At 51.9% G+C, this 24,820-nt stretch overlaps 1 protein-coding gene across 4 annotated transcripts in view; it reads left to right on the top strand.

The window, feature by feature from the left end:
* Nucleotides 1-24,559, top strand: part of LRRC15 (leucine rich repeat containing 15) — a 45,122-nt gene extending 20,563 nt beyond the window's left edge. For 2 of the 4 annotated variants that reach the window (XM_030937191.1, XM_030937175.1), the window contains exon 2: nt 18,913-24,559. In XM_030937191.1, the coding sequence (XP_030793051.1) occupies nt 18,918-20,663 (1,746 nt within the window). In that variant the 5' untranslated portion in view covers nt 18,913-18,917 and the 3' untranslated portion in view covers nt 20,664-24,559. Of the gene's footprint in view, nt 1-10,435; nt 10,583-18,223; nt 18,421-18,912 lie in introns of those variants that run through there. The other 2 variants (XM_030937184.1, XM_030937177.1) reach the window with 2 other exon arrangements.
* The last annotated feature ends 261 nt before the right edge of the window (nt 24,560-24,820 follow it).

Raw genomic sequence — 24,820 nt, forward strand, 5'->3', positions numbered from 1 at the left:
TCTCTAGACTTCCATGTCTTTCTTGAACCTGTTCATCGGGCTAATGGCACTTCTCTGTTCCTTCTTGGATTGTTCCCTGAGAGGAATCTGGGATGGGGGAGGTGACGAGGAAGGCAAGTTTCCCAGTGAGGTGGAGGAATGGGGCTCGGGATTGAGTCCACGTGCCCCTGTGTTTCTGTGTCACCTTCAGTCACGCAGGGCATTCAAACCAGAGCTGTTCCTTCACGTGATAATCAAGGAAAACACAATTGCTCTTACAGCTCCCGACCTTTAATTACATGTGGTGACGCGCTGGCAGCTGCTGCAGCCATGAGGACTGTGAGGTTGTTAGTTTTATCATTTCAAAGGCTACTCTGCTTTATTGTGGCATAAAATTTGGAAGTCTCATATTAAAATGTACAATTAAATGAGACTTGAATAAATTGCTTTAGGCCAAAGAGAACTTTTCCCTTCTGCTTCCTGCCCCCAGCCCTGTCCCCCTGCCACCCCCACCTGTTAACTGCCTGCTTTCAAGCTGTCTGAACCTCTCTGAAAGGGAGGAATGAGGGAGTTCTTTGACAAACAACCTTAGAAAGACAGGTGGCGAGCTCATGGGTTGGGCTCAGGCTGCCCTCGAGGCTGGACTGCGCCCGCGCACTGCGTTTCTATGTAACCTTCAGTCACGCGGAACATTCAAATCAGAGCTTTGAATGAGAAGCACTGGCGGCTTCTCAGATCTGTGAGGCCAGGTGGGCTGGTCTCTTTTTTCTTTTTTGAGACAGGGTCTTGCTCTTTTGCCCAGTTTGGAGTGCAGTGGTGTGATCCTGGCTCAGTGCAACCTCTGACTCCCAGGTTCCAGTGATTCTCCTGCCTCAGCCTCCCAAATAGCTGGGACTATTGGTGTGCACCACCACACCCGGCTGATTTTTGTATTTTTAGAAGAGAAGATGTTTCAGCATGTTGACCAGGCTGGTCTCGAACTCCTGACCTCAGGTGATCCACCCACCGTGGCCTCCCAAAATGCTGGGGTTACAGGAGTGAGCCACAGCCCCCAGCCCTGGTCTCTTGATAAAATAAACGAAACCCTCACACTCACTCCCCTTGCTGATTCCCAGTCAGCCGTAGAAAGAAGTCCACGTGGCTCACCCAGCATGCGAGGGCCTGGTGATCAGCTCCCTGCGAAAGCTCGGTCTCCCGCCATAGCCTCCCTTCCTGCCTCCAGGCCTTTGCTGAGCCCCGCTCTGCAGCTGGATGGCCCACCCACCCCTTCAGCCCTTTCAAAATCCCATTCACCCTCCAAAGCTCTGCCCCTACGCCCTGCCCCTCTGCTTAGTCAATCCTGGCGGGCGAATCTTTCCCTCCTCTGGCGCTTCAGGACACGTTGCTTAACTCTATGTTTAATTTTTTGAGGACAGGCTTTACTTTGGGGCGCTTTGTGCTCCTTGTGTGTCTTAGTACCCCATGACTGGGCTCTCAGGGAGGAGGCTGAAGCTGGTTCCTGTTATCTCTGCAGACCTCGAGCGGAGTGCCCACCTGGAGCCCAGCCAATGGCCAGCAAGATCTGCTGGGACTTTGCTCCCTCTAGACTGTGAGTCTAGCCCCTCCCTGGGGTCCTACCAGCATGGCTGACCCCATGGCTGAAAAGAGCACATCGCTAGGGGGCTAATTCCAGGCAGTGGAGGCTCCTCTTGAGAGACACTGCAGGGGCTGGCATGGAGGATGAGGTCTTTAACATAGAATTCGGCCGGGTGCGGTGGCTCACACCTGTAATCCCAGCACTTTGGGAGGCCGAGGTAGGCAGATCATTTGAGGGCAGGAGTTCGAGACCAGCCTGGCCAACTTGGTGAAATGCTGTCTCTACTAAAAATAACAAAAATGAGCCGGGCGTGGTGGTGGGTGCCTGTAATACCAGCTCTCTGGGAGGCTGAGGCAGGAGAATTGCTTGAACCTGGGAGATGGAGGTTGCAGTGAACTGAGATCGTGCCACTGCACTCCAGCCTGGGCAACAAGAGCAAAACTCCATCTCAAAAATAAAATAAAATAAAACAAAATAAAATAAAATAGAAAGAATCCAAGGAATGTTTTTTCCATGATAAAACTTGTCAGCTGAAGAAAAATGTGAAAAAAAGACAAAATTATAGAGGAAGGAAGGGAAGGTGGCTCATACTCCTGTCACCTCAGCACATGCCTGCAGGGTGAGGAGAGCTGAGTTCATCCCAGAGCAGCGAGGTGAGCTACGTGACCTGTTCCTGTCTACACTGAACCAGGGACTAGCTTGCTTAGATTGGGTTTCTGTAGTCTTTTTAAAAACTATATAATGTTTTCAGAAAGCACTAATTTTTAATGTCATAGAACATTTCACCAGCAAAATGGTGGTCCTCAACTTTCTCCAGCATGATTTCATTTGATGCTTGATTTGTGTGTGTGTGGTAAAATCTACAAAACATAAAATGAATCAAATTTTCCAAATTTTTATTGTGGTAAAATACACATCAAATTACCTTTTTTTTTGTTGTTCTTTTTAGACAGAGTTTTGCTCTATCGGCCAGGCTGGAGTGCAGTGGCATGATCTCGGCTCACTGCAACCTCCACCTCCCGGGCTCAAGCAATTCTCCTGCCTCAGCCTCCTGAGTAGCTGGGATTATAGGCGCGTGCCACCAGTCCTGCCTAATTTTTGTATTTTTAGTAGAGACGGGGTTTCACCATGTTGCCAGGCTGGTCTCGAACTCCTGACCTCAGGTAATCTGCCTGCCTTGGCCTCCCAAAGTGCTGGGATTGCAGGTATGAGCCACCGCGCCCAGCCAAATTTACTATTTTAATCTTTTTCAGTGCACAGTTTCATGGCATTGGTAAGTCATATTTTGTGCAACCATCACCATCCGTCTTCAAAACATTTTTATCTTTCCAAACTGAAACTCTGTCCCTAATTAAACACTAACTCCCCATCCCCCACTCCTCTCCCAGCTCCTGAAAACCACCATTCTAGCTTCTGTCTCACTATTTTATGTACTTCTTATTAAAGGAATCATAAAGTGTTGTCCTTTTGTGGCTCTCTTATTTAACTTAGCACAATGTCTAAGGAAGAGTTTTCTTCCTTTTTATTTTTATTTTTTTTAAGACAGGGTCTCACTCTGTCACCAGGCTGGAGTGCAGTGGCGCGATCTCGGCTCACTGCAACCTCTGCCTCCTGGGTTCAAGCGATTCTCGTGCCTCAGCCTCCCGAGTAGCTAGGATTACAGGCACGTGCCACCACACCTGGCTCGTATTTTTGTATTTGTAGTAGAGATGGGGTTTCACCATCTTGACCAGGCTGGTCTCGATCTCCTGACCTCAGGTGATCCATCCACTTTGGCCTCCCAAAGTGCTGGGATTGCAGGCGTGAGCCACCGCACCTGGTCTTTCCTTCTTTGTTGAAGTTGAATAATATTCTGTTGTATGGCTAAACCGCATTGTGCTTATCCGTATGCCTCTGTCGGTGGACACGGGGCTGCTTCCACCTTTTAGCTATTGTGGATAGTACTGCTGTGAACACAGATGTACACATATCTGTCCGAGTCCCTCCTTTCAGTTCTTTGGAGGACGTGCCCAGAAGTGGAATGATGGGATCGTGTGGTCATCTATGGTTAACTTTTCAATGAACTGCCACGCTGGTTTTCACAGCGGCTGTACCATTTTACACCCCCGTCCACAGCGCACAAGGGCCCCAGCGTTCCACATCCTTGGCAACACATGTTATTGTCTGTTTTTTGGACAGCAGCCCAAATGACTGTGATGTTGAGCATCTTTGCGTGCACTCATTGGCCATTTGTATATCTTCTCTGGAGAAATGTCTGTTCAGATCCTTGGCCCCTTTTTAAAAGCGGCTGTTGGTCAGAGAGTTGCTTCCTTGTGTGTGAACTCCTCTCTCCCCCACCCACTGCTCCCAGGCTGACACTGTGACCAAACAGCCTCCTTGGGATACTCATGACTCTGAACACATCATCATCTTGAGGAAGGGATGCTGGGGGCCAAGGGCCGTCTTACGAAACTTGCCTTTGGAGAAACACCACTAATTACCAGGTATGGCAGGACGTGAGTCTGGGAGTTGTCACTGGGGATTTTAAGAAGGTGACTGTTTGCTTCTTTGTCCCATTATTATTATTCTATGTATTTTTAGTGTTTCTGGCTGCATTCTTCCTGTATGAGGATGGTGTGTAGTACTTTATAGAAACCAAATGCTACCCCTTTGGGATAAGTAGGAACAAGTCATTTCCTCAAAGACTGCCTTTGTCCTGCTTACAAAGCGGCAACAACCCTGTAAACAGGGAAAGATGGGAGTGGGAGGGGCATTCCCACTTCCAGGGCATCTGCCGTGATCAAGCCCTGAGCTGGGCATGTCACACACAATTCTCCTTCTAATCCTTTCATCAGTCAAGTGGGGGCAGGTTGTTATCTGAGCTCACACATGGAGACAAGGAGGCTCAAAGTGGCAGGTCAGGGATGGACAGGGCTGGGATTTGGAAACCATCATGGAACCTGAGCTCCTTCTGTGACAGGAAAAGCCCTTTTGCTCCTGCTGAGCGTTAAGCGGGCATTAGGGGCCTGGTTCAAGAAGAAATAGCCTTCCCTCCCCTCACTCCTCTCTCCTCCCCCTCCCCTCCTATCTCTTCCCCCTCCTCTCCTCTCCCTTTCCCTCCCCTCCCGCTCCCCTCTTCTCCTCTCCAGTCTCTTCCCTCCTCCTCTCCTCTCCCCTCCTCTCCCTTCCCCTCCCCTCCCCTCTCCTTCCCTTCCGCTCCCCCTCCCCTCCTCTCCTCTCCAGTCTCTTCCCCTCTCCCCTTCCCTCCCCCCTCTCCCCTCCCCTCCCTCCCTCCTCACCCCTCCCCCTCTCCTCCCTCCCTCCTCACCCCTCCCCCTCCCCTCCCCTCCTCTCTTCTCTCCTTTCCTCTCCTTTTCTTTCCCTCCTTCTCCACTAGACATTGACTTCACTAGACATGTCACTTAGTCTATAAACATGTTTCATTCTTTACCATTAAAAAATTCTGTGTGGTGTACATCCTCCGTATGATATATGATGATGGATACATGTCAGTACACACTTGCCAAAGCTCATCGAATGACAGCACCAATCCCACACAGGCCTTATGCTGGAGGCTGATGGTTCATGTGTTTGAGCCCCTCAGAGTGGGTTCACTTCTGTACACCAGCAGCTGGCTCAGGGCCTGCTGCTTACCGGATGCTGTTATTGAGTGAATGAGGGGCTCCCTGGCGACCCATCAGGACGGTTGTGGGGAGGGCCTGTGTGGGGCAGTTCCAAGGGTGCAGGAGAGGAGAAGGCTTTGGAACGGATGGGCTCACATGGGCAAGGGCAGGCACCATGGAACCCAAAGGGTGGAGGAGAGCCCAGTGTGGAGGGCCCAGGAGGCAGGTTTCAGTTTAAGAAAAAGACGTAAAAAATAGAACCTTATCGAGACCAGCCTAGGCAACATGGCCAAACCCCATCTCTACTAAAAATACAAAAAAGTTAGTCAGGCCTGGTGGTGTGTGCCTGTAATCCCAGCTACTCAGATGAGGCAGGAGAATCGCTAGAGCCCGGGAGGCAGAGGCTGCAGTGAGCCTAGATCGCACCACTGCCCTCCAACCTGGGAGATAAAGCAAGAGTCCATCTCAAAAAAAAAAAAAAAAAAAAAAAAGAACCTTACTTTTATATTTCAAAATAGTTGTTCTAATTACTTACCGGATATAATTCAGCAATGCATGTTTGTTTTAATGAAACAGAAAACAACACATAGTTATAAACACCCTTGTTTATCACTGCTCCCTGCCCCCACTGCTGTGACAATTTTGTATGTGTCCTTCTAGATCTTTCTCTATGCATTTATATATAGATACAGACAAAGACACCCATATGTGTGTGTATATATGTGTGATACAAACACACGCGGACAGACACACACCATTTAGCTGGGTGAAATTACTCTCACCTGCGTTGTTCTTTCTTGTTCCTCTTAAGCTGTGTCAGGGAAAGAAGTTTTCTATAAAACGGAATACAGCCACAGAGGCTCAGGTGGCCGAATGCTCCAGCACAGTCCTGTTACGAGGGGCTGTCTGCATGCCAAAAGGGGTCCCTGTGTGTCTTTGAGATGCGCTGCTCTGAGGAACAACCTAAAATTCCTCCTTCAGAGAACAGCCAGGACCCTGGGAATGAGCTGGGGACCACTGGCTGCCCCTTGGCACCCTGGGGCTGTCATGGCCTTTTCTGCCTCCTGAAGGGAGAGCAGATGGAGGGGCACCCGGGCAGGAGAGAGGTGGGAGGGAACCAGGCGGAGAAGAGAGCCCTGGATGACCATCTGAGGCTGACTCTGAGGGCACCGAGGGCCATTCAGTGGGAAAACTGATGTTTCGTACCATCTTCTGGCTTTTTGTGTGATCATGATTGACAAATAGAAAGATTGTTCTCCTAGCTCTTTCCCATGTGTTAAGGTATAACTGAGGAGTTGTACATTTACGTCTTTTTTTCTTAAGCCAGTACGTGCAATTGTATTATACATATTAATCTGTGACTTGCTTTTATGCTTAATACATCTGATATGTTTTTCTTCTGCAATTAAAGATGTATCTGTCTCATCTTTTAAAACTGGCTGTTTGGTATGGATTTTCCTGATGCGCGCAGTCACTGTCCTGCAGACAGACATCTGAGTTGTTCACGGTGATCTGTGGCTACCAGCCGTACTGCCTGGAGCATGCTTGAACGTATCGCTTTGTGCACATGCACCATCGTGTCTGTGTATGTGAGGGTTTACACATTTTGAGGTTTTGTTTTGTTTTGTTTTTTGTAGAGATGGGGTCTCACTCTGCTGTCCAGCCTGGTCTCAAACTCCTGGCTTCAAGGGATCCTCTTGCCTGAGCCTCCCCAGTCACTGGGATTACAGGCGTGAGCCACCATGCCTGGGTTTTAGAATTTTGATAGCTATTGGTCTACCAGTTTATATTCCCATCAACAGAATGTGAGACTGCCATCATCCTTACCAGCCTGCGGCATTTTCCATCTTTTTTATTCTGCCGGGGGACGTAATGGTGTGGTCACAGCATCCCCACCCCTGAGGGGAAGTGAGCAGGGCTCATAATGCCAGCTATGGAGGGTGCTGTGGAGGGGTCTGCCCCACCGAGGTGAGAGGTGAGTCTGGGTCTCACGGCCTCCAGTGCCCGATTCTGTGTTTGTTAACTACAATAGAGACACACTCCAGGGCGGGAGAGAGCAGAGTTCCCTGAAGCCCTGGGCAACCCTGGCTCTTCTGGTTCTCCCAGGGGGCTGGAAAGTGAGCCCTGAGGTTACAGGGCCTGTGGGTGGTAAATCAGGCTTTTCCTTTCAATAATAATAGATGTCCTCTCCCCTCATTAGTGGAACAGAACGGCTGTTCTGGGGGCTGACGGGGTGCTCCCTTGCTGTCTCTGTAGGAGAAGGTGCTTCTCTGGGGAAGAGATGACTCTATGTGCGGAAACCTGGAGTCCTGCAGCCCGATCTCCACAGTACCCCCGGCCTGGGGGACTGCTCCGTCCTGCATGGCCTGGTTACTGCGTGGAAACCCATGTGCTGTCACAAGAGCCAGAGAGAGTCCCCCGTGAAGGCTGGACACCCCCCACAGCACACTTCCTACAGCATGGCTCCACCTGGGCCTCTCCCTCCTCCAACACTCCTGGTGGCTCCCTACTGCCTCCAGAGGACGTTATCCCAGTCCTCAGTGAGGCCCTGCCACACAGCCTGGGCTCCAGCCACATTCTCCTGCTCACTCTGACCTGATGGTTTTTCTTTACCCTCTCCCCTCACCTTCCAGAGCCTGCTCATCTTTGTTTGAGACAGACTCTCGCTGTGTCGCCCAGGCTGGAGTGCAGTGGCGCAATCTCGGCTCACTGCAACCTCCGCCTCCCGAGTCCAAGCCTTTCTCCTCCCTCAGCCTCCCAAGTAGCTGGGACTACAGGCGCCGCCACCTCGCCCAGCTAATTTTTTGTATTTTTTAGTAGAGACGGGATTTCACGGTGTTAGCCAGGATGGTCTCGATTTCCTGACCTCGTGATCCACCCGCCTCAGCCTCCCAAAGTGCTGGGATTACAGGTGTGAGCCACCACGCCCAGCTGAGCCCTGAGGAAGGGTCCGTCAGTGACCTCACTCCTCTCATCTTCTCCCAGTGCTGCTCTGCGTCTGTCTGAACTTCTGTCCACGGGGGTTGTGTGCCCGAGGACAGGAGCCAGTGGTGTGCAGATAGCATGGAGCCCACAGGCTGGGCTTGGACTCTGGCTCTGTCACTTAGCATGTGGCTGCGGGGAAATTAGTTAACAAGCCTGGGCCTCAGTTTTTCTGCCTGTGAAATGGGGGTAATTACTGCCACTCATAGGACTATTTGGCGGATCAGTAGTTCTCAATCATGAGTGTGTGGTGCGTGTGTGTGTGTGCGCGCGTGTGTGAACTCTCCCTTCCTGGGGACATTTGGCAATGTCTAGAGACATTTTGTTTGTTACTTTTGGATTGGGGGATACTGCTGGCATCTAGAGGGCAGAGGCCAGGGATGCCGTTGTGCCTCCTATGACGCATAGAACAGCTCCTGCAATGAAGAATTTTCTGCCTCCAAATATCACATGGTGAGGCCGAGAAAGCTGGTGGAGGTGAAATGATGGACAGCTGCAGTGAGGTACCCAAGGGGTCTCTGGTTCACAGCAGGTGCTTCCCAAATAGCCATCTTTAAATGTAGCCGATTCATCCCTGTGTTGTCCACCACTCCCAGCACAGTGCCTGACACAGAGAAGCTGGGTGCTAGGATTAGGGAGGACGGAAGAGGAAAAAGAGGGATATTCTTATTCGTGCAGGTTCAATGGAAAGAAAGTTAAAGTGGCCAGGCGCAGTGGCTCATGTCCGTAATCCCAGGACTTTGGGAGGATGAGGCAGGTGGATCACGAGGTCAGGAGATTGAGACCATCCTGGCCAACATGGAGAAACCCCGTCTATACTAAAACTACAAAAACTAGCTGGGCCTGCACACTGGTGGTGCACGCCTGTAATCCCAGCTACTCAGGAGGCTGAGGCAGGAGAATCGCTTGAACCCAGGAGGCGAAGGCTGCAGTGAGCCAAGATCGGGCCACTGCACTCCAGCCTGGGTGACAGAGTGAGACTCTGTCTCAAAAACAAAAAAAAGTTAAAGTACTTGATTTGGGAAGGTGGAGGGACCAAGGCTGTAAGAGGGCAGGTGTTCTCCAGGTGGGAGCAAGGCTGGTGGGTGAAGGGATGGAGCCGCAAGCTGTGTGGAGCCACTCCAAGCAGTGCCTGCCCCTCCGGGGCTCCTGTTATTTAATGGACAGATACTTTTTGTTTCTGACTCTGAATCACGGTGCCACGGTGAGGAGGAATGTGGCATGATTCAGGCTGTAGGCCTTGACCATGGCAAGCCACCCAAGCGACTATTTCAGTAATAACACTACGCACTTTTATATCTTCCTTTCATCGCAGATCTCAAAGCACAGCGCAAATATTAATTAAGCCTCTTGGCACTCCATGAGGCACTGTGTGTAAATATCACTCTCCCCACTTAACTGAGAGGGTAAACTGAGCCAGGCAAGGGCAGGCTGGCTTCAGCCTGGGGCAGTTCAGGCCTTGTTGAGGCTCCATCTCGGAGGAGAAGCTGGGGTTTGGAAGCCTCCCCACCCCTCCGACTATGACTCCTGTATCCTCTTCCCCAGGCCCTTTTGGGGATACCACAAATAGAAAGTTTTGTCCCCACTGGGGAAAGGGGCAGACAGAGGCAGCAGGGTATGGGCTGTAATGCAGACGTGAGGGGCATAGGGAAGCTCCGCACACCCAGATAGGCCCCTTGACTGCCCGTCCCCAAGCCAGAGATATGTGTACCTGCACCTCTCAGAGCAGCAGTCATGGCACAGACCCCAGCATTGCAAGGAAATCGGAAATGCTGTTTTTAAAGGGGACACAGTGGTCATAATTATATTTTTCCTTGGAATCTAAAATAAATGCTTCTTCCAAAATGCTAACAACAGGTGAATCATGTTAATTGTCTGTAAATTTAAAGCCAAATAAAAAGTTTAAAATAAAAAAGAAATAGAAGAATACATGAGTTTTCTAGAACCACAGGGAGAAGCACTTGCCAATACTTCTAGGAGCAAAGAAACGCCCCTGAATCCTGCCCCATGCCTCTCTCGGGGTCCTTGTCCATGTCTCCTTGGGCGGGGCAGGGCAGCAGGGGTCCACAGTCACTTAGGGAGGGGGTTACAGGGTCGTTGTAAACTCCTCTCTCACAGCAGCCAAAGCAGTGAAACACTGGGGAAAAGAAAGAAAGAGGAAAACGTGTCCTGAGCTTTTAAACACGGTTGAAGCAAACCCCTTACATTTAGGGATGCCAGCTGTGTGTCCCCTGTAGTGCCAGCCCAGGACATCCAGGCGCTGCACTGTGGCCCACAGTCCCCCCTCCCAGGGCCGACACTGCCCTCTGCAGTGACTCATGCCCAGGATAGTTTAAATACCGGGACAGCTCAGGCAAGCCACACTCATGCTGCAGCCTTGAGCCGTCCCTCGTCCTCCTCTCAGGCTCCCTCTTGTCCACGGCAGGCGGGCGCCGAGCTGCTGGTAAGTAGGCGACCCACCCCCTCCCTCCTCTCTGCTTAGAGGACCCGTCCAGCCGCTTCCCATCTCTGCTGGACTTGCTCCCCTGGGAGACCCCAGAAAGGGGCAGGGCTGACATGGGCCTGGGGATGCTCTCGGGACAGGGCCAGGAGAAGCCTGCGCTTGGAGGGGTACAAGCCTGTCTCCCTCACTGCCCGGACACCAGGACCACCAGCCGCTCTGCTGACGCCTCAGCAGTCTCTTGGCCCCTTGCCCTGAGCAGCTCGTGATGTCATCCTGGGGTGCTGAGATGTCTGAGACCAGCAAGGTGGGCTGAAAGTGGATGAAATTATCACCCGCTTGTCACTGGACTGACCTTTCTGGAATCTAGATCCACTGGGGGAAGAACTTTTCTTTTTAAGGCTCAGATTATTTGAGCCTGTGCTGTCTTTCCTGGCACTTACCCTGGTGGCCCCCAGTGGTCTGCCCCGCATTTGGGTCTGTCCAAGACTTTCCTTCATGGGGGTTTCCCAGGCAAGAGAGCTGTCTTCTTTACATAGACGCGTAATTCCTGCAGGTGTGACTTCAGCAGGTGTGCCGGTCCCTGGTTTGCAGTTCCAGTTTGGAATTCAGACGTGGGCTCAGCGTTGTTCGGGCTCTAACCGTGTGGCTTAGGGGACACTATGCCGGCAGTTTCCCCTCTCTTCTGCTGGAAGTGTCGGCCTCTGTGGAGCCTGGTGGCTTTGAGCAAGGAGTCAGAGCAGGAGATGGATTTGTGATGAGGGGCGTGTGGATTTGAAATTGTGATGGCTGCACTTTGACCTGTGTCTCTGCTCAAATGTAGAGGCAGGGCCTGGGGCCAAGAAACCAACTGTGGAAAACCAGAACTTTCAAGACTCTCCCACCCCTGCCAAAGTGCAAGAGCCATTCCACCTCCCAGGCCCAGTGCATCCCCTTGGTGCAGCTGCACTCTCTCTGGGACGACACGTGTGCTCCAGCTGCAGGTGCTGGGTGCCTGTCTGCCACGTGCCAGCTTCTCCTTTGAGGTTATCTGGGATACATCACTTTATCTCGGGCAGCTCTCAAATGTGCTGGTGCACTGGCTCCTTAATTTAGAAGTTCTCTAATGGCTGGCACTTCCTTCGTTCTGCATAGATTGAACATCTGGGGTAAATTCAGGGCCAGACAGTCCAATTTGTCTGTGGTCTTGAGTCAGCTGGGCGGGCTCAGCAGTGATGAGGCAGGCATGTGAGAGGGGTCGGGGCCAGGGGAAAGTTCTGGATAGATTCCGCAGAAAGTCAGGTCGTGGAAGCTTCTTCCCCAGGCTAGGGAACACTCGCTTAGCTTGCTTAGTAAATGGAGGGGTGGTGAGGCGAGGGTAGGAGTAGATCCAGCCATGGAGAAATAAGAAGAGATGGGGGAGAAGCCACCCCAACTCAGTCGTGCCAGTGAGCAGACTGTGATCACACGTGGCAATTTGCTGCCCTGAATCCTGACCACGAAAGAGTCACTGCTGCTTCAGATTTCATGCCCTCTCTTGGCTTCGGGACACAGAAATTAGAATCTGCTTCCGATGCTGTTTGTGGATCGGGGCGGATCCATTTCTCTCTACTTTGGGATCCCAGGTGCCCACCTGAGAAGGGGGCTGTTTGTAGACCGTGGCTAGTCTCATAAGAGCCCTCTTGGGCAGTTCTCCCTGTTCTGCTGGGCGATTTGTCAGTGTCTCCTGCCACCCTTGCCAGGCTAATGACAGTCCTGCTCTGGCCTCTGTAGGAAGCCAAACCTGGGAGGATCCCCAACAGAAGGGCTGGAAAGGAATTGCGCTTTTTAACCGATTTTCTTTTTTAAAACAATAAGCAACATTTTGGCTTTGAAGGGCTGTGAGAGATGAGAGGTGGGCTTTCCCACTTGATCAAGGTGACGGTGAGGGTGTGGCCAGTCTGGCTTCGGAGTTCAAGGATGCTTTCTGTTTGGGGTGGAAAATTCCCAAATCAGGGGCCTGTAACCTCGGCCCCAGGTCCTGCCTCTACATTTGAGCAGAGACACAGGTCAAGGTGCAGCTGTCCCAATTTCAAATCCACACACCCCTCATCACAAATCCATCTGCAGCCCTGACTCCATCTCCAGCCTTGTTGTTGAGATTACAGGGGTCAACCCCTTCTGGTGACCCCCCGTCCCTTCTCTCCCTTCCCTACAGTCCTCCAGGAGACCCAGGTGGAATTGAACAAACCCTGGCATCAGAGCAGCCTTAAAGAAGGAATCCCTGAACCCACACAGCCTGGTAGTCGGTAGAAGCACTTGCCCTTGGCGAATCATGCTGGGCAGGCGGAAGGTGGATTGTATGAGCCTCAGTTGATTTAAGCTGGGGGGTGCAAAACCACCTCCTCCCCAGTCCCAGGCCCTGCCAGGCATGTGGTTGACAAGGTCCCGAATCCCGGTGATGAGGCTCAGGGGTTCGCCAAGCTCTGTAGTTAGGGGCCCTGATCGGGTGTCAGAAGTCTCTAATGGACTGTGTGACCTTGGGCAAGTCCCCTCCTCCCTGGGGACCCCCTCAGCTTTCCCAGCTACAAAGTGAGCAGACAGTTTGACTAGGTGCACTCAGAAAGCTCTTGCACCTCTGATGCTCCAGGCTGTAAGTACCGTTTCTGGAAGCAGCTTCTATTGCCAGGTTCAACTCAGCACAAACCGCAGTTCCTAATGGGGATGCAGAGAGAAATATTGGTAGAGGGTGGGGCCAGGCCTGTGGCAGGACCTGCGGCCTCTCCCATGCTGGGTCCTCTTGTTCTCAGCGGTCAGTGACGAAAGGTCCAAGCCTGGGTTCTCGGCTAGTCTAGACCTCACGTGGTGTTTCTGAGCATGTTCTGTGGACTCCTGCATTGGAGTCATTTGGGAAGTTTGTAAAACATGCAGAATCCTGTGCCCCACTGAGACCTAGGGATCAGGATCTCTGTGGGTGGAGTCTCCAGAGATTCTGATTTTACCCAACAACAAAAATAACGATCGCCACAAACGTTTATTGGGTCCTCACTTTGTGCCAAGAACTCACCCAAGTGCTTCACATGCATTAACTCATTTAATCCTCACAGCAGCAACGCTATGAGGTCAGTTCTGTTAAACAAGTCAGGCGATTTTATGTGCTGCCCCAGGAGAGGGGATGTTTGGTGAGATGGGGAGGTCTGGAGGTACTGAGGCCTGAGCTTCAGGCCAAGCCTCTCAGGCAGACTGACCGGCCTGAGCCCCCGTGAGCACGTGATTGAGGACAACACCTGCTGTGGGCAGTGGGGACAGACCCTGGCTGCTCCAAGCCTGACATCTTCCTTGGGAGCCCTTAGGCTGGTTGGGTGACATCTCTCTGTAGACAAGGCCACGACTGGGTAGCCCTCTGTGGGGAGAAGGCAGAGGCCAGGGAGAGACAGCCCCTCTCTGGGTCTCAGTTTCCCCGGGTGCACTGGGAGGGGGCAGGACCAGAAGCTCCCAGAGGCCCCTCCCAGTCCCTGGGTTCCAGGCAACAGGTATTGGCTGCGTGCAGACATGCTGATTACTGAGTGGGATTGCCCTGGCTGGGAAACCTGGAGGCAGGTGGACCTGAAAAGATGGGCACGGGTTCCTCAGGCCTCAGCATGAAGCCGGAGCCAGGCCGGGCGGCCCTGCTGGAGGTCCAGCAGGTCCTCTGCGGAAACGAAGTGAGGAGCATGAGGGGCTTCAGGCCAAATTTCCTTCCTGCCTCACATCAGAAGATAGCAGAGCTCCAAGGGCCCTTGGAAGTCTTTACTGAAGGGGAAACTGAGGCCTGGCGAATTGCCCTAGGCTCACACTTCAACTTAGTGTCAACCAGAGTGGAATGTTGGTGTTCCAGGCTGCCTGCAAAAGTTATGCTCTGTGGCATTAAAATAAGAAGGAGTCTCCTTCCAGGGAACCTCGTGTTCAGGGAATGTGAATGATGATATTAAACTAAAAACGTCCCAACCCACCAACCAACAAAGCCCAGGGCTTCGAGGCTAATTATGTGTTTGCTCATGAGTCATGGTGCTTCTGCTGAGACCCGAAGCCGGAGCGCCCTGGTTCGTGCGCTTCTGCTCACGGGGAGGGACTGCATCAGAGCGCCCAGGTGAGCTGTCAGGCTGTCCTTCGGTTTGTCTGCTCGGCTTGCTGACTTCATGGGCCAGTGATAGACGCCAGGCTATTCCCCCTTCCCAGGAGCTGGACAGGGGCTGGACTGAGTCACTGAAGTGATTGAGGACGCTCTCGGCTGCCTGGAGAAGTTATAATTAGGGCAGCTTTGTGGCCCTTTAACCGCCGTCTGTCATAGCTGCCAAGCGGCACCAGGCAGCGTGGGCTATTAGGCCTCCATGTGCTGGGCTCCTGGAGGCTGCGGCCACTGCGTGAGCTGGCACCATGCGCTGAGAATCCAAGGGCCCAGCTGTCCGTCCCGGTTCTGTGGCCCCTCCCTCCCCTGCGGGCTTTGCAGCTGGGCTTGAGGGGAGCTCTTTGGAGGTCCTGTGGAGCCCTGGGCGCCAGCCGCAGCAGTCAAAAGTGCTGGAAAACAGGAAACTGCTGCATGTGGTGCTGGGGTGGGCTTTGCAGATGTGAGGATTTATAAAGAGGAAAATCTGCAAATTCTTGCAATATTTGTCGTGCTGAGTGTGGTCCATTTTAGACAGTGGTGGCCCTGTTCCCGTAGGGAATTATCTCTGCAGTCCTCCCAGGTCAAGAGGCACCTTCCCCTGGCACAAGCCCTTCCTGGACTGGCTTGATGCCCCTCCCCAGCTGGGGAGTGCAGACTCAGAGAAAGCCACATAAAGATGGGTCCTCAGAGGGTGCCTCGTCCTACACTGCCATTTATAGATGGGAAACTCAAGATTGCCCTGGGCTGGCCAGGTGACGTGCACTTAATTTAGTCTCTGACACTTGGGCTGTGACACCGTTTGAAGCACGTTGGGTATATGAGTGTATATCAAATATAAGCGCCAGCTAGCTTGTCTCCAGGAGCATTTCAAGCTCCACCTTTTGTACGTCAGCCCAGGCAGTAAATGTCTCACATACACTTCCACCAAAGAGATGGGCAAATACCCGCTGCCCACACAGACGCCTAAGAGCACAGGCACCGCTGTCTTGGTGGACAGATTGTTTTCTCATGCCCTGGAACTCAGCCTTAGAATCCTAAGATCTTAGGAATGGACAGGACACCAGTTGTCTTCCAGTCCAGTGCCCTACCAGGCATGAGAATCTTCTCTACAGCTGGCTTACCAAGTGGCTGCTTTAGCCTCTGCTGGATTGCTTCCGGTGACAGAGAGCTTACTCCTCTGTGAGGTTGCCCATTTTGACTCTGGATAGGCTGTCTTCCGTGGTGAACTGAAATCTGCTCCTCTATAACTTCCACACCCGTTTGACCTCTGGAGCCACACTGAGCCGGGTTCTTTCCGTATCCCGTGGCAGCCCTTCAGGAATGCTAGAAAAGTGACTATGGTTCCTCACAGCATCTCTTCCTCTGGTTATTTATTCATCCACAGCTCCTTCACTTTAATTTTAATTTAATTTTTTTCTCACCATGTCTTAGGGTGCTGACACAGTTCCTTCAATGGATGCTCAGACGTTTTGCTTTCTAGACCCCCTCACCATCCTCTAGAATTCTTCAGGAGGTCAGTTTGTCATTAGCCTTTTGAAGTTCAGAGTGGAACTGAGCCCAGCACTATAGGTGTGGCCGTGTCAGGGCAGTGTAGGGTGAGACCATCACCTCCTTTTTTCCACATGTGATACTTCTGTTAATCCAGTCTCAGACCACACTAGCTTTTGTGGGCAGCCTCCTTCCTTTGTTGTCGTTAGTAAAAAGTCCTAAGTCTTCTCCTAGGGTGAATATTGAGCTACTTTTTTTTTTTTTTTTTGTGTGCACTCTCTTTAGGCAGCTCATTTTCTGTTGTCAGCTTCTGGACCTGACATTTATTGATATAAATTTATTTTTTTAGATATGTCCCTAGCGTAATCTGGCCCCATTCCTTTGCATCTAGATGCCATTGGACAGGTATTCTTTTTCCTTTCTTATTTCCATTGTTCTATATACTTAGTCAAGTTCTTAACAGAAAAGTATGACAGGTCAGGGCTTGCATAGGCTGTGAACAAATAAACAAATTAAGGTCTCGGCTGGGCACGGTGGCTCACGCCTGTAATCCCAGCACTTTGGGAGACCGAGGCGGGTGGATCACGAGGTCAGGAGATTGAGACCAGCCTGACCAACATGGTGAAACCCCGTCTTTACTAAAAATACAAAAGTTAGCCAGGTGTGGTGGTGGGCGCCTGTAATCCCAGCTACTCAGGAGGCTGAGGCAGGAGAATGGCTTGGACCTGGGAGGTGGAGGTTGCAGTGAGCAGAGATTGTGCCACTGCACTCCAGCCTGGGGGACAGACTCTGTCTCAAAAAAAAAAAAAAAAAAAATCAAGGTCTGTGTGGTTGGGGAATGGGCTTAGGTTTTTATCTCAGAGTAAGCTTGTTGGGGAAGGGCAGGGAAGGGATGCGTGGGGCTGAGGCCAAATTGGGAAGCCTGAGTTACTCTGAGACGTGGGCCAGGTTCCAGACCCCATGAATTCAGAGCCACAAACAGAGACCAGATAAATACCTTCGTTACCCAACCGTTGATGGCTTCTATGCCGTCATTTGAAATTCCTTTCTCTGACTCAGGAATTTTGCTCATGGAAAGGGAGGCATAGCATTAACACTCGAAGTACTTCCCTAGGGGTCTGGAGACCTGGGCTTTAAGCTCAGAGGCCTTTCCTTGCTTCTTGCATCCCCATAAAGTGATGGAAATGAGTGGCCAGCAGTGACTGCTGAATCTTCCGGGAGTTTGGATCTTTGAACCTTTGGTGGAAGTTGGAGATACTCTCACATATACACAGAAATTCTTAGTCCCTTGACTACGGATGCCAAGACCAAGCACTTTGAGGCCCTCCTGACTTTAGGAGTCTATAGGGTCCATGCTGTGTTCAAGCATGGAACAACGGCACGCATTTGCACAGCACTGGCCGGGATGGCCCTGCATCCTTTCCCCATTCGCTCCTCACAACAGCCCCAAGAGTGGGGCAGGAGTTACTGTCCCTCTTCACACACGAGGGAGCTGAAGCTGGCAGACCTCAAGCTTCATTCAAGGTGAAACTACTGGTGATCCTTAAATATTCATATAGGGACCGGCACCCATGTCCCATATCTCTACATTTTACACACACACGTGCGCACACACACACAGAGTTATATATGTCATTGTCATCAGTGATTTCAAACACCAACATTTCCATGAACTTACCTCCACTTCAGAACATCACCACGTCTGACCTACCATCCTGTAGCTCAAAGTACATCTCAGTAGGTTTTCTGAAACTTACTCAAGGACACCGCAGTGTTTCTTGTGGAAACTGGGACTTATACCCACAAGACTAGCTTCAGGCGTCAGCTAAGCCACAGCAGCCTCTCCCAGCAAGGCAGGACGTGGTGCAGACACGTCATTTCCTTTTCCTGGGAGGGTGGTTTGCATTCGACCTAGATGAAGCACAGGTGAAAGGGTTAACAGATGGCTAAGTGATGGTTGGTGGTCATGGGCTGGGCGGGGCAGGCCCAGGCGAGGGTGAGGAAGAGCTGCTTCCACTGTAGTCTTTCAGGCAGATCCTAGCTCTGTGGTCCTAACTCTGCTGCTGCTGCACCTCCCGGCAGGCCACCGTGCTTGTGGCCTCACCATCTTCCCCCAGGTTCAGCCCTATTTATTTGTTCCCATTGTCTCCGTGTTCCTCCTGACAAGGCTGTGTTTAACCAGCACATTCAGATGATGTGAGGGATACAAAGATGAATAAGATACAGTTCCTGCCCTAAGAACCTGTAGGTAAGTAGGTAAGATACAGTTCCTGCCCTAAGGAACCTGTAGGGATGAAAGATGAATTCCTTGTCCATGGAAAGAATATTGGCTGGGGAAGGAGACAGACAGGGACAGTGAATGCATCCAAGGCCACCGTGGCATGGCCAATGATGGAGGCTGGGAAGATGACTTCATGGAAGGGTAACTGATTGACTCATGGAATCTGGGAAGTGTCCTAAAGGTGATTGCCCTGGAGCTGGACTTGGAAGCATGGGACAATTTTGTATAAGCACAAGGCGCACTCCAGGTAGGGAGAATTGCCTGGGCAAAGACATGGAAGCAGAAAGGCAGGGGCAGAGGTGCAGAGGCTTGCTGGCCAGAGCAGATGGAGCATGAATTCAGCATGTGATGATGGGGTTCAAAGCCAAGCCAGCGTTGGCACGGCAAGTTGATGTTGGCTTAAAACTTGCCAGTGTTGGTTAGGGGACCCTGACTAACGTGTGCTCTCTCCCCCTGCAGAGGCTATGCTACTGAAGCATTATCTCCTTTTGCTGGTGGGCTGCCAAGCCTGGGGTGCAGGGTTGGCCTACTATGGCTGCCCTAGTGAGTGTACCTGCTCCAGGGCCTCCCAGGTGGAGTGCACCGGGGCACGCATTGTGGCCGTACCCACCCCTCTGCCCTGGAACGCCATGAGCCTGCAGATCCTCAACACACACATCACTGAACTCAGTGAGTCCCCGTTCCTCAATATCTCAGCCCTCATCGCCCTGAGGATTGAGAAGAATGAACTGTCACACATCATGCCCGGGGCCTTCCGAAACCTGGGCTCACTGCGCTATCTCAGCCTCGCCAACAACAAGCTGCAGGTTCTGCCCATCGGCCTCTTCCAGGGCCTGGACAGCCTCGAGTCCCTCCTTCTGTCCAGTAACCAGCTGGTGCAGATCCAGCCGGCCCACTTCTCCCAGTGCAGCAACCTCAAGGAGCTGCAGCTGCATGGCAACCACCTGGAATACATACCCGACGGAGCCTTTGACCACCTGGTGGGACTCACGAAGCTCAATCTGGGCAAGAATAGCCTCACCCACATCTCACCTAGGGTCTTCCAGCACCTGGGCAACCTCCAGGTCCTCCGGCTCTATGAGAACAGGCTCACGGATATCCCCATGGGCACTTTTGATGGGCTTGTCAACCTGCAGGAACTGGCTCTGCAGCAGAACCAGATCGGGCTGCTCTCCCCTGGTCTCTTCCGCAACAACCACAACCTCCAGAGACTCTACCTGTCCAACAACCACATCTCCCAGCTGCCGCCCAGCATCTTCATGCAGCTGCCCCAGCTCAACCGTCTTACCCTCTTTGGGAATTCCCTGAAGGAGCTCTCTCCGGGGATCTTCGGGCCCATGCCCAACCTGCGGGAGCTTTGGCTCTATGACAACCATATCACTTCTCTACCCGACAATGTCTTCAGCAACCTCCGCCAGTTGCAGGTCCTGATTCTTAGCCGCAACCAGATCAGCTTCATCTCCCCGGGTGCCTTCAACGGGCTCACAGAGCTTCGGGAGCTGTCCCTCCACACCAACGCATTGCAGGACCTGGACGGGAACGTCTTCCGCATGTTGGCCAACCTGCAGAATATCTCCCTGCAGAACAACCGCCTCAGACAGCTCCCAGGGAATATCTTTGCCAACGTCAATGGCCTCATGACCATCCAGCTGCAGAACAACCAGCTGGAGAACTTGCCCCTCGGCATCTTCGATCACCTGGGAAAACTGTGTGAGCTGCGGCTGTATGACAATCCCTGGAGGTGTGACTCAGACATCCTTCCACTCCGCAACTGGCTCCTGCTCAACCAGCCTAGGTTAGGGACGGACACTGTGCCTGTGTGTTTCAGCCCAGCCAATGTCCGAGGCCAGTCCCTCATTATTATCAATGTCAACGTTGCTGTTCCGAGTGTCCATGTCCCCGAGGTGCCTAGTTATCCGGAAACGTCATGGTACCCAGACACATCAAGTTATCCTGACACCACATCCATCTCTTCTACCACTGAGCTAACCAGCCCTGTGGAAGACTACACCGATCTGACTACCATTCAGGTCACTGATGACCGCAGCGTTTGGGGCATGACCCAGGCCCAGAGCGGGCTGGCCATTGCCGCCATTGTCATTGGCATTGTTGCCCTGGCCTGCTCCCTGGCTGCCTGCATCGGCTGTTGCTGCTGCAAGAAGAGAAGCCAAGCCGTCCTGATGCAGATGAAGGCACCCAACGAGTGTTAAAGAGGCAGGCTGGAACAGGGCTGGGGAATGATGGGACTGGAGGACCTGAGAACTTCATCTTTCTGCCTCCACCCCTGGGTCCATGGAGCTTTCCCGTGATTATTCTTTCTGGCCCTAGAGAAAGGTGCGCCTACCTCTTCCTGACCTGCCTGATTCTCCCGTAGAGAAGCAGGTCGTGCCGGACCTTCGTACAATCAGGAAGATAGATTCAACTGGCCATGGCAAAAGCCCTGGGGATTTCTGATTCATACCCCCTGGGCTTCCTTCAAGAGGGCTCCTCCTCCAAATCCTCCCCACCTGTCCTCCAAGAACAGCCTTCCCTGAGCCCAGGCCCCTTCCTGGCCTCTGTAGACTCAGTTAGTCCACAGCCTGCTCACTTCGTGGGAATAGTTCTCCGCCGAGATAGCCCCTCTCGCCTAAGTATTATGTAAGTTGATTTCCCTTCTTTTGTTCCTCTTGTTTGTGCTATGGCTTGACCCAGCATGTCCCCTCAAATGAAAGTTCTCCCCTTGATTTTCTGCTCCTGAAGGCAGGGTGAGTTCTCTCCTCAAAGAAGACTTCAAACCATTTAACTGGTTTCTTAGGAGCCGTCAAGCAGCCTGATTTTGGAGATGCTGTGAAAGAGAGAAGGAAAATCATGCCGCTCAGTTCCTGGAGACAGAGCCGTCATCAGCATCTCACTTGTGATTTTTATCTGGAAAAGGAAGCAAGACCCCAGCACAGCAAGCTCAGCCTTTTAGAGAAGGATCTTTCCAAACTGCAAACTTTGCTTTGAAAACTTTAGCCCTTTAAGGAATGAAATCATGTAGGATTTTGGAATTCTAAAAACATTAAAATCAGCTTATTGGTACAGGATAGAGAAAGAAATCTGGTGCCTGGGGGTCCTTGTGTTCACCCCTAGAGTTTTGTTTTAAAATTTTTAATTGAAGCGTATGTGCAGAAAAGTGGGTACAGCTTGGTGGATTTTCACAAACTGAACATACCTGTGTAATCAGCATTCAGACCCAGACACAGAGCATCACCAATATCCCCCATCCTGGGCTTTTCCCAGAGGAGACCGGGGCTTCTGGAGATGGACTTACCTAGGACCTGCTCCCCGTGAGCCAGGATGGTGTCCCCACAGCCAGCCTGTGCAAAAGCCCAGTGGCCAGGGGTGGAGGAGAATATGTGGGTGTGGACAGGGTGGGAGACTCCGGCCTGCACAGGAGATCTGATTAAATCTGGAGACCCTGAAACCTGGGGCACCCTGGCTGGCCAGGTCAGAAGCATTCCTATCTGCAGAGGTCCGTGCAGCCACACCCCCTTCCCTGCCAGCAAGCTGTCTGTGGCTCATCGGAGGCCCCTCCGCCTGGAGCCTTTTATGGGCATGACATGCCTGTATCTGTTTTTAATTTTCATTCTTCACTTAGGGGAAGTGAAATAGCTCAGAGATGAGATCCTTTAATTGAAAACCAAGTGTAACGGAATCCAGTGTCTTTCTAATATGGTAAAATTCTCCGTCAGCATCACAGTCAGCTGGCCGCTAAACTTCAGCATCTCACTTACAGCAGGCAACACAGGGGTACAACGGCAGGTCACACTGGGTCTGGGGGCTCCCTGGAGCTCCTCTTGCATGTGGTCTGGTTAGGAGTTGAGTTGTTTGCTCCAGTGTTACTCTCCTCCTCGAGTCACAGTCACACGAATGCCTGCTTTCTCTGGCCTTCCTGCTACAAACATATTCACATGGTGCTCAAGAAGTTAGGCTCATGGCAACATGTGGCTTTCTCCGGACAACTGGCCCAGTTTACAGTGAAATGGAGAATTTCGGGTCTCCATGTCTGCCCAGGAAAGAACTTCGGCTGACTCCGCGGGGACTTGGAAATCCACCACCAATCCTGACGGGCTCTGACTAGTTCCCCGCTCCGCAAGACACTGTGACATCCCCCAGGATCGGAGCACAGCGCTGGCCACGTTTCCCTTCCACTTCCTGCACAAAAAGGGTCCAGAGGGATGTTTGCAAACTATAGTGCACTTTGTAGCTTTTCACCCTCTGTCCCAAGGAACTAGGAGAGATGAGGCCGGTTAGAGACAAGAGATGTCATCTCCCCATGGCAAATCTGGGTCCCCAGGGCATTTCCAAACTATTGGTAGTACCCGGAGGACATGCACCAAGCCTTGCCAGGGCCAACAGGAAGTGAGCCCAGAGCATGGCACATGAGCGTCACCCGCTGATGGTGGCCTGCTGTGCCAACAGAGACAGCCCGGCCCATACCCCTCCAGATAGGAAGCATGGGTTTGCCCACATTCCTCGTCTCCAGACCTGTTGGGTGCTCCTGTGAGTGGCCTCCAGATGTCTCTGTGCATAGGCACGTGGGCCAGGACTGGAGAGACGTGGGAGGCCTCCTCATCCAGTGGGCCCTGCCAATCTTAACCCAGAACCCCTGGTATTCCTGGCAGTAGCCATGACATTGGAACACCTTCCTCTCCAGCCCAGAGGCTGACCTGAGGGCCTCTGTCCTCAGAGGACACCACCCAGGAGTACCATAGGTGAGAGGTAAGGGCCCCTTTATGTGAACCTCTTGCCTCTTTCTTTCTCCCATCAGAGTAGTTGGATGGAGCCATTGGGCCTCCTTTTCTTCAGTGGGCCCTTCAACCTCTCTGCACCATGTTGCCTGGCTAGGGAACTACAAGAAAAGCTGAGTGGAGTCTCCTTTCCAACAGGATGATGCATTTGCTCAATTCTCAGGGTTGGAATGAGCCGGCTGGTCCCCCAGAAAGCTGGAGTAGGGTACAGAGTTCAGTGCACTTTTCCCCTCTGTTTACAGCTCCTTGACAGTCCCATGCCCATCTGGATTGGGAGCTGGGAGTCAGTGTTGGAGAAAAGACGACAAAAGCCAATGAGAACCACTATTTTTTAAGAGGGCTTACTGTGCACAGGTACCCTTCAAAGCACTGGGTGTGGATTCTCTCTCTAGCCCTCAGCACCCCTGCGGTAGGAGTGCCACCTCTACCAGCTTGTGATGGGGTACAGAGGCACTTGCTCTTCTGCATGGTATTCAATAGGCTGGGAGTTTTATTTATCTCTTCGAACTTTGTACAAGAGCTCATGGCTTGTCTTGGCTCGTCATTAAACCAAAGAAAATGGAAGCCGTTCCCCTGTTGCTCTCCAAAGTCTTGGTCATCGGAACCTCACTTGGCACCATATAGATCAAAAGCTTTGTAACTACAGGAAAAAATAAACTCATCCACCCCTTAAAGAATAGAATAGCTGGTCCCTCTCATGGGAATTGGGCTGTACGTATATTATTCTTCCTCCTTAGAATTTAGAGATAGGAGAGCTCTTAGAACTTTTCATGGATACAATTTCCACAACCTTTCAGATGCCAACGTAAAGCTGTTGGGAAAGAATTTCCAAACTCAAGAAGTTTACAGAGAACAGACAGCTAGAGATAACTCGGGAACCAGAGTTGGTCGACAGATGTTAGATGTATCCTAGCTTTTAGCTGTAAACCACTCAAAAGATTCTGTCCCAGATCCCACAGTCAGAGCTGTTTCCGGGTTGTTGGGAAGGCAGTGGTGGCCTTGGGAAGGAAGCCACTGCTGTGGTTCCGAGAGGGTGGGCTGGCAAGCCACTTCCGGGTAAAACTCCTTCTGCCCCAGGTTTCTGCTTCTCTTAAGGAGAGATTGTTCTCGCCAACCCTCTGCCTTCATGCTGCCTTCAAAAGTAGATCATGTTTGCCTTGCTTAGAGAATTACTGCAAATCAACCCCAGTGCTTGGCGATGCATTTAGAGATTTCTAGGCCCTCAGGGTTTTGTAGAGTGTGAGCCCTGGTGGGCAGGGTTGGGGGTCTGTCTTCTGCTGGATGCTGCTTGTAATACATTTGGTGTACAGAATCAACAATAAATACTTTACATGGGCTGTGTGTGTTCTCTATGAACGTCTTGGGTAGGGGATCTCACACCTGTGGATTCTGCTCTTGCTATGTTTGTGCAAGGTTGAACTGGACAGATCCTCACAGAAAGCAGATTCTGGGCTGAGAATAGGCCTTTGGAAAGTGAGTGGGAGGCCAGGTGCGGTGGCTCACACCTGTAATCCCAGCACGTTGGGAGGCCAAGGTGGGTGGTCAGGAGTTCAAGACCAGCCTGGCCAACATGGCAAAACCCCATCTCTACTAAA

This window comes from Rhinopithecus roxellana, chromosome 1 (assembly GCF_007565055.1).
Source record: "Rhinopithecus roxellana isolate Shanxi Qingling chromosome 1, ASM756505v1, whole genome shotgun sequence".
In the NCBI taxonomy this organism is placed as follows: domain Eukaryota; kingdom Metazoa; phylum Chordata; class Mammalia; order Primates; family Cercopithecidae; genus Rhinopithecus; species Rhinopithecus roxellana.